Raw genomic sequence first — 12,811 nt, 5'->3', positions numbered from 1 at the left:
ATGTAATCAAATTGCCAGGCCTCTCCATATTTATATTTCAGCCATCGTCCTCCATACCAAAGAGGTTTTGACCGTTTAGCTTGCTTGATTGCAGCACATGTTTCACAATCATGAATAACCTGTGCTATAGTGTCCATGGTCAGGTCCACCCCTCGATCACGAGCCCATCTGTATGTTGCATCTCTGCCTTGATGGCCTGAGGTGTCATGGGCCCATCGGGCTATAAATAATTCACCTTTATGTTGCCAGTCCAGGTCCACCTGAGCCACTTCAATCTTAGCAGCCTGATCCACCTGCTGGTTGTTTTGATGTTCTTCAGTAGCCCGATTCTTGGGCACATGAGCATCTACATGGCGTACCTTTACAACCAGGTTCTCTACCCGGGCAGCAATATCTTGCCACAATGCCGCAGCCCAGATCGGCTTGCCCCTGCGCTGCCAGTTGTTCTGCTTCCATTGCTGTAACCACCCCCACAGGGCATTTGCTACCATCCATGAATCAGTATAGAGATAGAGAACTGGCCACTTTTCTCATTCAGCAATATCTAAAGCCAGCTGAATGGCTTTCACTTCTGCAAACTGACTTGATTCACCTTCTCTCTCAGCAGCTTCTGCAACTCGTCGTGTAGGACTCCATACAGCAGCTTTCCATCTCCGATGCTTTCCCACAATACGACAGGACCCATCAGTGAACAGGGCATATTTCTTCTCATTTTCTGGTAGCTTGTTGTACAGTGGGGCTTCTTCAGCACGGACCACCTCCTCCTCTGATGATATCCCAAAGTATTTGCCTTCTGGCCAGTCCATAATCACCTCCAAGATTCCTGGGCGACTGGGGTTTCTTATTCGAGCCCGCTGAGTAATCAGTGCAACCCACTTGCTCCATGTAGCATCAGTTGCATGATGTGTAGAGGGGACCCTTCCTTTGAACATCCAGCCTAGTACTGGCAGTCGGGGTGCCAGGAGGAGCTGCGCTTCAGTACCGACCACTTCCAAAGCAGATCGAACTCCTTCATATGCTGCCAATATCTCCTTTTCAGTTGGAGTATAGCGGGCCTCAGATCCTCTGTATCCCCGACTCCAAAACCCCAGGAGTCGACCTCGAGTTTCCCCAGGTTCTTTCTGCCAGAGGCTCCAGGTGGGACCTTTCTCCCCGGCTGCGGTGTAGAGCACATTCTTTACATCTGGTCCTGTTCGGACTGGCCCGAGGGCTACTGCATGAACTATTTCCTGCTTAATTTGTTCAAAGGCTTGTCGTTGCTCAGGGCCCCATTCAAAAGCATTCTTCTTACGGGTTACTTGGTAGAGCGGGTTTACAATCAGACTGTAATTTGGAATATGCATTCTCCAAAACCCCATGACACCTAGGAAAGTTTGTGTTTCTTTTTTGCTAGTTGGTGGAGACATAGCTGTTATTTTGTTGATCACATCCATTGGGATTTGACGACGTCCATCTTGCCATTTTATTCCTAAAAACTGGATCTCTCGTGCAGGTCCTTTAACTTTATTCTGTTTTATGGCAAAACCAGCCTTCAGAAGGATTTGGACTATTTTCTTCCCTTTCTCGAAAACTTCTTCTGCAGTGTCACCCCACACAATGATGTCATCGATGTACTGCAGGTGTTCAGGAGCTTCCCCCTGCTCCAGCGCAGACTGGATCAGTCCATGGCAAATGGTAGGGCTGTGTTTCCACCCCTGGGGCAGCCGATTCCAAGTATATTGGACTCCCCTCCAAGTGAAAGCAAACTGTGGCCTGCACTGTGCTGCTAGAGGGATGCAGAAAAATGCATTAGCAATATCAATTGTGGCATACCACTTGGCTGCCTTTGATTCCAGTTCATACTGGAGTTCTAGCATGTCTGGCACTGCAGCACTCAGTGGTGGCGTGACTTCGTTCAGGCCACGATAGTCCACTGTTAGTCTCCACTCACCATTAGACTTTCGCACTGGCCATATGGGACTATTAAAAGGTGAATGAGTCTTGCTGATCACTCCTTGGCTCTCCAGTTGACGAATTAGCTTATGGATGGGAATCAGGGAGTCTCGGTTGGTGCGATATTGCCGCCGGTGCACAGTTGTGGTAGCGATCGGCACTTGCTGTTCTTCAACCCTCAGCAACCCCACAACAGAAGGGTCCTCTGAGAGACCAGGCAGGGTAGACAACTGTTTAATGTCCTCTGTCTCCAAGGCAGCTATGCCAAAAGCCCAGCGGAACCCTTTTGGGTCCTTGAAATATCCTCTTCTAAGATAGTCTATGCCAAGGATGCACGGCGCATCTGGGCCAGTCACAATACGGTGCTTTTGCCACTCATTGCCGGTTAGACTCACTTCAGCCTCCAATACAGTTAACTGCTGGGATCCCCCCTCACACCATAAATACAGATGGGCTCTGGCCCTGTATAGCTTGATGGCATTAGAGTACATTGTGCACCGGTGTCTACTAAAGCCTTATACTTCTGTGCGTCTGACGTGCCAGGCCATCGAATCCACACAGTCCAATAAACTTGAATGTCCCTTTCCTCCCCCTGGCTGGAGGCAGGGCCCCTCTAGTCCTGGTCAGAATCTTCGTTTCAGTGTTTAAAGGACTGCCTGCTGGAAGTTGGAGCAGCAAACTTTTCAGAGAACCCCTTTTTCCCAATTGTTTTCTTTTGCAATTCACGTACCCGTGCCTCTAGGGTCGCAGTAGATTTTCCATCCCATTTTCTCATGTCCTCTCCATGGTCACGTAGGTAAAACCACAGGGTGGCGTGGTGTGTGTGCCCACCATATTGTCTTCCTTGCATAGATGAACATTTACCCCTAATACCTGAGACACTGGTTTGTACAGGTGGGGAGGAAAATAATCTCTCTTCAAGTTGGTGGATCTTTTCAGAAAGTTTCTCCAAAGTATTCTCTTTTAGCTGGTGGACACTGGTTCGTTCAGGTGGAGGGGAAGATAATCTCTCTTCAAGTTGGTGGATCTTTTCAGAAAGTTTCTCCAAAGCATTCTCTTTTAGCTGGTGGACACTGGTTCGTTCAGGTGAAGGGGAAGATAATCTTTCTTCAAGTTGGTGGATCTTTTCAGAAAGTTTCTCCAAAGCATTCTCTTTTAGCTGGTGGACACTGGTTCGTTCAGGTGGAGGGGAAGATAAATTCTCTTTAAGTTGGTGGACCTCTTCAGAGAGTTTCTCCACAGCCGAGACACAGGCCTGTAGGGAAGAGGAGAGATTTCCTTCGTACCGCCGGAATATTTTAGTCACTTCATTCACTGGGGGATTCTCCTCCTCTTTCCAGGTTAGTATTGCCAATGAGCTGGCATATGATGATGGTGCACTCCGTACAAACTTCCGCCACATGGGTGGTGTACACCGGCCTGCATCTGGATCTGTGGATGTTTGTGCGTCGTCTAAGTCCTTATAAATGACTTCCCGTACGGCCAATTCCCTCAGGTACTGAATTCCCTTCTCCATGGTGGTCCATTTGCCTGGTAGACATACAAGTTCTTCCTTGAAGGGATACCTTTCCTGCACAGCTGACAGGAGACGCCTCCAGAGGCTGCGAGATCGTGCTCCATCTCCAATTGCTTTGTCAATGCATGCGTCCCTAGCAAGGGATCCCAGCCGCCTGGCTTCCTTGCCCTCTAATTCCACATAATTGGCTCCAATGTCCCAGCACCGGAGCAGCCAGGTGACAAGCTGCTCACCTATACAGCGACCAAAATCTTTTCGCACATCTCGTAGCTCACGCTGGTATAGAGTCCGGGTAGTTACTGTTGATTTTTCGACATCCCCATCCTCATCTTCAGTCTCCTGCACCTTTGATGGCCCAGCCTCGTCTTCACTATGCCCAGACTTAGCAGAAGACTGTCTGCGTTCTAAACGACCTGAGCCTCTATACCATTTCTTCACCTTGTCTACAGGGTCAACTTGCACTGCTACAGCTCGTTTCTCTGACCCAGACACAGGGTCTGCCACAGGGGTTGGAATACCCTCTGCGGGGTCAACTTGCACTGCTACAGCTCGTTTCTCTGACCCAGACACAGGAGTGGGAGCGGCTGCAGGAGCTGGAGCTGCTGCAGGGGCTGGAGTGGCTGCGGGAGCTGGAGCTGGAGCGGCTGCAGGAGCTGGAGCGGCTGCAGGAGCTGTCGCTAGGTTGATAGTAGCATCAATTGCAGCTCGATAGGCACAAGCCAGACCCCAGCACGCTACAGTGATTTGTGTCACTTTGGAACTGCCAGAGTCATGACACCTTTTTTCAAGCATTCTGCCAGCTTTTTAGGATTTTGCAGTTGTTCAGGGGTGAATGTCCAAAACACTGGAGGTGACCACTGCTCTAGAAACCTGCCCATATCCTCCCACACTCCCTGCCACTCGCAACTATCCCGCCTCAAGACAGATCTCCGGATGAGATTCCTAAGTAGTTGTTTAACCCTCCACAAAATCTGAAGCGCATTCAGGAGACATAACAACAAGAGCAGGCTGGTCTGAGTATCCCAAGGATATTCAACATCTCGGAGAACCACCGTAACTAGCTCGGGGGATAAGAGGGTGGTGAAGGAGAAAGGGAGAGTGAACAGGTAGGGAAACATGTCTTCCCCTGTCCCCTTCACAGATTGGCTCCCTAACGAAAACAGGCAATTGGTGTAATTGCTAATAGTTTCCGAGATATGGGTTCCAAAGTATAGAGTCGACGTCAGTGCTGAGTACAAATACCAGATTAGAGTCATGACCAGATATTTAATCATTTCATAAGCCACTGTTACACCGCACAGTACCATAACAATCTTAAACCAGGGCCCAGAAAGGATAAACAGTGCAACAGGGAGCACATATAGAAAGTAACGCGCTATAAAACTCAATTTGGAAAACAGGCACAGCAGACTGGAGATTAAGGCAATCAACATCGTGACTAGCAACTATTAAGCAGGTCCAATACTTATACCAATTTTAGTTTAACACACTCTGGTCAAATTTGTCGATATCTCAACCCTTCGTGCCCCACGTTGGGTGCCAAAAGGACTGTTGTGGTTTAACCCGGCCGGCAGCTAAACACCACACAGCCGTTCGCTCACCCTTCCCCCTCCCTCTCTGGGATGGGGGAGAGAAACGGGAAAGTGAAGCCGGTGAGTTGAGATAAAGACAGTTTATTAAGACAGGAATATAATAATAACAATAATAATAATAATAGTGATAATGATAATAGTATTAATAATAATAATGTGTAAGAAACAAGTGATGCACAATGCAATTGCTCACCACCCACTGACCGATGCCCAGCCTATCCCTGAGCAGCCGGCCCCCCACCCCGGCCAGCCACCCCTATATATTGTTTAGCATGACGCCAGATGGTATGGAATACCCCTTTGGCCAGTTTGGGTCAGCTGTCCTGGGTCTGTCCCCTCCCAGCTCCTGCTGCACCCCCAGCCTGCTCGCTGGCAGGACAGAGCGAGAAGCCGAAAAGTCCTTGGCCTGGTGTAAACACTGCTCTGCAACAATTAAAACATCAGCATGTTATCAGCGCTCTTCTCATCCTAATCCAAAACATAGCACCCTACCAGCCACTATGAGGAAAAATTAACTCTGTCCTAACTGGAACCAGGACACTGGGTCAGTGCCTTTTTAGAAAGAAAAAAAAAGTGAAAAATAATCTTTGAGATGCAGTAAGTAACTACTTTCTAGAACATGGAGCCTTTGGACTGACAAATAAAAGATGCTATTCTGGATGTTTTCTTGAGCGGTGCACAGTACCTAGTTCAAGAAATACCAGCAGGAGAGCTGCTCTGTGATAGCAACCACAATACTAAGAGGTTCACTTTGTAGTGGGAAAGAACAGAGCAAATGCATCCATTAAGTGAATGCTTAACATTTTCTCATTGGAGTGGTTTAGCAATGCGTAAGCAGTTGAATAATATTCTCTAAAATTTGTCTTGAATTTCTATCACTGTGTTTGTTTCCTGAAATTATCTGTGTAAAATTTGACCTTAAATAAAACTAGCCCTGGTGGCCTTTATAGGTACGGTTTATTAAGCCTTTTTCCATATACTCTGTTCCAGATAAACTTGGCTATTCTCAGTTATCATTGCAGTGGTAGAATTTCAGATAAGTGTTAGATTAATCTACAGAAGATATTTTTTCAGTGAGTTATTTTTTGCTGAATTCAGAACACCTGAATTAGAAAAAGATGTGATGAGATCCTACCATAGAAGTGAGAGAATGAATTTTCTAGGGTGGTTTGGCTCCACATATGAACCTTAAAAATTTCATATGTTGCTGTAGAGTTCTAAGGTCTCCTTCCCTGGAGTAGTTCCCTATACGATGCTCCTTTTGCTATTTTAGAACTATTTCTCTATTTTTAGTGTGTGTTCCACTTCTGTGATGGCCAACAGAGACCTGAAAAAAGGGCCAAGAACTAGCACAGCTTAGTGGCTTCTTGCCCATTTCCTGGCCATGTCCTTCTCTTCCAGCTGCAGCCCCCAGGATGTTTTCCCTTTGTTGCTGGGTTCCAGCAGTGTGCTGTCTGAAATACCAGAGTAGCAATTGGTTTAACTCTTGATACAGTGATTTATTTATTTATTTATTTTTGTTCAGAGAATTTTATATAGAGTTGCATTCATCTTTGTGTTGGTTTGAATCAGTTTTGGCTTCTATGCCTTCCTGTGACATCCACAGTGTACTCACCTTCCCAGAACTGACAGAAATCAGATGGCAAGCTGTGAATCATGTTAAGAATCTTGGATCATAACCATCACCAAATTGAGCAGCAATCTGAAAATAATAAACTCTGTAATGAATGCTGCGGAATATAAAGTGTACAAAGCAAATATAAAGCAGAATATAAAGTGTATAAAGCAAAAAATTAAATGCAGATTTATTATAATTTATCTCAACAGGAAAATGGTCAACAACAGCGCTTGGGGAAGTGTTTGCACCAGATCAGGATGACTGGGACAATAAAACATTTCTCTTTGAAGGAAAACTGCTCAAGTGAGGATTGTATTTGTGTCAAAATTAATAATACTTATGCTTCTGTAATTATTTTACTCACCATATATTTCTCTATGTTCAGGATGCACACAAGACAACGTTATTGAGTGTATGAAGGAATGTACCTTTGAATGTGCTTTTTCTTGTTTTTAAACTTGAGTAACTAATTACTAAGAACTTTCAATGCATTGTTTTATTTTATTTTATTTTATTTATTTTAGACAATGCAGGGTCACACCATGATATTTATTTTTAAACCTTAATTTATTTAAACATGCACATTCTGTAAGACCCAATCTAACAATAGGCAGAGTTTTTAATGCCTGCCCCTAACTGTTAAAGTTGATGCAATACAAATCACAAATTCAAAAGGGCAGAATATAATAATTTCATCAAAAGTGGAAGTGAATTTGGTGATCTTTGTTGATGAATACATTTAGAATTGCAAGGGAAAGCCATAACTTTTAACTTAGTGGAGTTATTTCTGCTAATTCAAATATCGAATTGGATCCTTAATTCCTACTAACATATTATTTGTCCATATCATAAACTGAGATGGCATATAGCAGAATTATATACTGTCTTATGTACAGAGGATAGATGTGAAAATGATTGTGAATTTTTGTCCCCACTGTGAAGAACAAGAGTTTAAAAGGTGTATCTAGACCAAAGTTAAGGATTGACTTTCTGTCTGTCAGCAGCCACTAGGCCTGTTTCCATTTTAGGAGGTTACTGTTCCACAGTAGTGTTCATGGAATATTTCCATAATTACTGCTTATTGTCCCTTTGAGGTGGCACATAAAAATGAAATCAGAGATTTCATACAGACTTTGCCCTATTCCAAACTGATAAATGGGAATCAGGGATTATTTTGTGTGTTTTTGTCACTTTCTATTTTTGTATAGACCTGTACATGATGGCTATGTTGAACCCTGTGGTTATACTGTCTCCTGCAGACTGGTTGTTTTTATTCAGGATTGGGAAGGCATAGGGGTCTGGGAGTGGAAGAAACATCTATTTATAAGCTCTGCAAACTGTCACTTCTCAGCTGAGTCATTTTTGGTGCTTTGTTGAGGTTGTTCTTGGATTGCCATAAATTTTAATCCTGTAACCTTCATAGCAACATTTAAGGCTTTGTGAGTTATGTTAATGAATAATATAAGTTCTCAGTTTTGATTTATTAAGTTTCCCTAATTGAAAGTTTATGTCTAGATCTTTCAGGTTAAATCAGAGGACTGGTTCTTTGATGATGGTGGATAATGCTCCTGAAGGAATACACAGTTTAAAAGTTAGAGTTTCTGATGGAGTTTGGCCTGATGTTATATCTACAGTACAAATCCATGTCAAAGAGCTGGAAGATGAAGCCATACAAAACTCAGCCACTGTGCGTCTATCAGGTTAGTTTTCGTTCCTGCTGAGAGTTTAGATCAGCTGCTTGTATATTTGAATGATTACATGATGTAGGTATTATTTTATGATTTTGATTTAGATGTCATTATAGGGCACATGCACTTTCCAGTATGTTTTCATATTGCTAAATAAGAAGTTGAGAAATTAACCTCTATTTCATGTTTATTTTTGAATCCCAAACTCAGATGTCACAGCAGAGGAGTTCATATGGAGAGATAAACACAGCAAAAAGAGATATGTCAAGTTCAAGGAATTACTAGCAAAAATGTTATCAGTTCAGCTTAGTGATATCATTGTCTTCAGTTTGATGAACGTTGATGGAAAACAGGCAGATGTACGATTTGCAGTCCTTGATGGCTTAGCATGTTACAGACCTTAGAAACTGCATGCTGAGATGGCAGCGTTTAAAAATGAGGTATGTTCTCTAGGGCTGTTCTGCAGACTTAATATTTGGGTGAATGACATAGATGCAAGTTATGTATCCCAGACCTCACACAAACCTCAGTGGAAGAATATGCAAGACCTACAGATAGGTCTTGCTTCACTAAGGACAAAAAATTTGTCAAACAAGTGCTAAATTCAAGTTGTCTTCATTCTCCTTAATCCCATACATTTTGTTATCATACAGTTGTACTCAGTTTCAATAGATACAATTACTTTTAGTCATAGAAAGATGGCCCTCCATTCCCAATTGTAGTACAGTTGCCTGTGTCTTCTCTAGTCAGTGTCTTATTGTATAATCTATCAGACTTTTGAGTATGATAGTAGAAGAATCATAAAAGACAAAGTGGCACTGTAATACAGAGAATGTCTTGAAACTGACAGCTCTTCGGACATTTTAGATGCTGATGGAAATACCGAATCATGTGCTTGTGGTTAGACACTTACCACAGGCTTGATGTCACCCAGATTGAAATTCTGCTATACAAAGAGATGACAGTCCATAGAAAAAATCCTGCTGGAAGGATCATGCAGGTTAGAAGAACAGTTAAAGTGAGATGGAGAAAACCAATTTTATCATTTTTTTTTAACTCACCAAAGGTTAACTCTTAAATACAATGTGACACCCCTGTCCTTTTTTTTCTATGATAGGAGTAAAACAGTTTTTGAAATGAGATATTTTCTTTCCCTTCCTGATGACACTTAACTCCTACTATTTTACCACATTCTGCATGCCCTCTAAATCAGTTACCCATATGCAGTCTGTATTGGTCCCACTCTTCCATTTTCAGCAGCCTTCCAGATTTTGGCTTTGCTGAAGTCCTGCAGATGCTATTGAGTAGGCAAAAAGCTGCTGCTGCGCACAAAGGCAAGGTGCTGCTGCTCAGTTGACTGGCAGTAACTTGCTCTGGACAAGATGGCACTTCTTGACATTTCATTTGTGGCTACAGGAGCGTATTTGAATTTAATACATGGCATTTATGGTAGATTTTTACTGAAGAGAAAACAGCACTTTCTGTTTGTGTAAATACCATGATTCTTGGAACTAAACAGTATCTTTCTTACCACCTGCCCACGTTTTATAATATCTTAAATAGTGTGGATTGTGAGAATCTACACAATGACCAAGCTGGAAATACACAGAAGCAAATTCTATTCATGAAGCTTCTTCATGAAATGACTTCTTCTTTTGCTTATTTATAGAATTACTGCAATAATACTATGGAAAATTGCATAGATTTCAAATATTCTATGCCATAATAGAGTTGAATTCATCAAAGTGGTAACAAGGGATTGCTTCACATATTTTAATGAAAAAGTCATGCTTGTATTAATTATATATCGTCTTTCAATATTTAATTAATAGCTCTAGTGAGTAATCACCAATAGTCTACAGAAAACTAATCATAACTGAACAATTTCTGCAGTAGTTTTTATATATAAATAGAGAAAATAAGTAATTAGAACTGGAACTATTCATTGAATTGCTAAATATATAATATGTTTGCATTACTTCCTTGGGGTACAGCTTTACAACAACTATTTTCAGCAGCAAAAATAGTCCTCCATAATAGTGCAAAGGAGCTAATGTTGTTTATATATGCTGTTTTTTTTGTGACAGTACTGCATAGCTGTTTGTTTACTCCCTGCTAATGGTGATTGATGTGGGCAGCAGACACCAAAAAGCGATGACAGGATGCATGATGTCATTATAGAGTCTATTTTATGCCTTTGGGGACATGGTTTTCCATAGGTTATGATATTTGAGGGTATATTGACAATTGATTATAAAGGTCAGAGTTCTTAGAGTGGTAAATTGACGTGACAGTACAAGTACAAGTAAAATTTTTAAAAAGAGCTTCAGTGTTTATGCATTTGTTTTGGTCTTTTAAGAACTTACTTTTAAAATATTTGTCATGCATTTTATCCTTTTAAAAAATACTTGTTAAATGTGTAAAGAAAGAGTCTGATCTCATTTTGTTAGTTTTACATTCGTATGTTTCCATTGTCCATGACCATAGTGAGGCCTCTTCTATTCAGGTTTGGGCACTATATGCATGTCATTCAGTGTATTTGAATCTTCAAATACAAATCAAACTTTGAAGCTTTATAGGCAGCTGTGCAAAATCCCAAAACAAGTGAAAGGAACAAACCTGTTATACTATGGAACAAACGTGGTGATACCGTAGTCCTGTGCATAGGCTACTGGCTGAAGTACAAGAGGTGTGAAATAGTCATAGCTCTGTTATTTTCCTAGGGGTTATTGTGAACAACTAGCTTCCCTTGTGCCTTAGTATAGTTTTTTTTTTCTTTTTTTTTTTTCCTGTTTGGATTAGGAGTTGCAAACTGTGAGAACACTATTGCTATGTTACAAAAACTATATATATATATATATATAGTATATATAGTGTATATATATGTGTGTGTACACCCATATATAGTGAGGCTCTTCACTTTATTTGGGCCTTCAGATGCAAGCCCAATTCATGATAAAAATAATGAAATAGCAAAGATTAATGTAGAATAGAACATAGTATCCCATACGCTAGGTTGATTGTGTTTTCTTTGAGACATTTGACATGAAAAGGAAGCTTAAAGGATGTGAATGAATAGGCTGAATCCAAATTGCCACAGACTTGTCAAGTCACTTTCTGTGGACGTTATTATTAAATGCAGCTCAGCATTGCATTTTCCAGTGCCTGCATCCTTATGGGAAAGTTTACTTAAGAAACACTGGGTATGAATTACTAGTGCGATCAGAGTGCAAGAAGTGTGACATAGACCACACAGCTTTGGTCCTGAGCAAAAACGTTGGTAGTCCGGTACCAATTTAACACATTCAATATCAGTCGTGTCAGTGATTTAAGTTTTCAGGAAATATTGCTACTGTGATTTTTTTTAATAATTCCTGTATTTATGAAACCACTTTGCTTGTATAGTCAGAGATGTTACTAATGCTCAGAAAACTAAAGCATTCCATTAACTTTACGATAACTTAGATTTTTTTAGAAATGAAGCAGTAAATAAAAACATTCATTAGGAACAGAATGGTAATTTGTTAAACTGTGTTTTCTCTTAGATCCAGTCAGCTTTACAAGCGAGCATTTTGCAGATTGATGTAGATGAATGTAGGAGTGCAAACTGTAGTGAGGGCAGTGGTTGTACAAACTACCTCAGTGTGAGTGACATCCCCACAGTGATGGATACTGGAAGTGTCTCATTTGCCTCTGTAACCAATCACTGTCAGTGCAGTCTGCACTTGCTCAGCTAGGGACCGAGTTCATCAGTCTTGTTCCTCCTACTCTCGAAGCCCTTGTCTCAATGGTGGGATGTGTATTGACACTTTGAATGGTTACAGGTGAGGAAACTTGGATTGCACCTTAACTTTTTCCTTTTGTTTTTAAAATGTCTAATGTATTTAAAAAGATACAGGTCTCGAAAAACAATGAGTGCAATGCTGACTGAAGGAAAAACAAAAAACCTACAAGTATACTGGAGTGTAAACTTAATGACAACGGTGCCTTTACCAGTGGCCCAGTAAATCAATGGAAATACTGTGTGTAAGAATGAAAACCTTGGGAGAAAACAGTGGCCTTATTAACACCTCTCATTATAAGAGCACTTAATTCAGTAGGAATTAAGTAGCAGCAGGGTGGAGGGGAATAAAATATAGTTTGAAGAATGGGCAGTAAGGACTTTAGAAAATATTAGATAGGAAACTTGCTTTACTATAGCAGCTGGCATGCACCAGTATTCCTTTGGTGAAATTAAAATGTTCATTCTAGGTAGGAATTTACCTCCCTGAGTTTTTGCTGCAATAAACAGGCCAATTGATGTTTGATGTTTCATGTCACTTACTGTCCTGGTTCCAGTTAGGACAGAGTTAAGTAGCTCATAGTAGCTGGTAGGGTGCTATGTTTTGGATTAGGATGAGAAGAGCGCTGATAACATGCTGATGTTTTAATTGTTGCAGAGCAGTGTTTACACCAGGCCAAGGAC

General features: G+C 41.5%; 1 protein-coding gene across 1 annotated transcript in view; it reads left to right on the top strand.

The window, feature by feature from the left end:
* LOC106039608 (neural-cadherin-like) overlaps window positions 1-12,811 on the top strand; it is a 75,800-nt gene that overhangs the window by 39,294 nt on the left and 23,695 nt on the right. The window contains 5 exon segments of the mRNA XM_067004240.1: window positions 6,868-6,961; window positions 8,174-8,358; window positions 8,557-8,786; window positions 11,892-12,047; window positions 12,049-12,170. Of these exon segments, the coding sequence (XP_066860341.1) occupies window positions 6,868-6,961; window positions 8,174-8,358; window positions 8,557-8,786; window positions 11,892-12,047; window positions 12,049-12,170 (787 nt within the window).

Source organism: Anser cygnoides, chromosome 12 (genome assembly GCF_040182565.1).
Source record: "Anser cygnoides isolate HZ-2024a breed goose chromosome 12, Taihu_goose_T2T_genome, whole genome shotgun sequence".
In the NCBI taxonomy this organism is placed as follows: Eukaryota; Metazoa; Chordata; class Aves; order Anseriformes; family Anatidae; genus Anser; species Anser cygnoides.
Note: the sequence above shows the minus strand (reverse complement) of the source record. Positions and strands in the feature narration are given on the sequence as shown.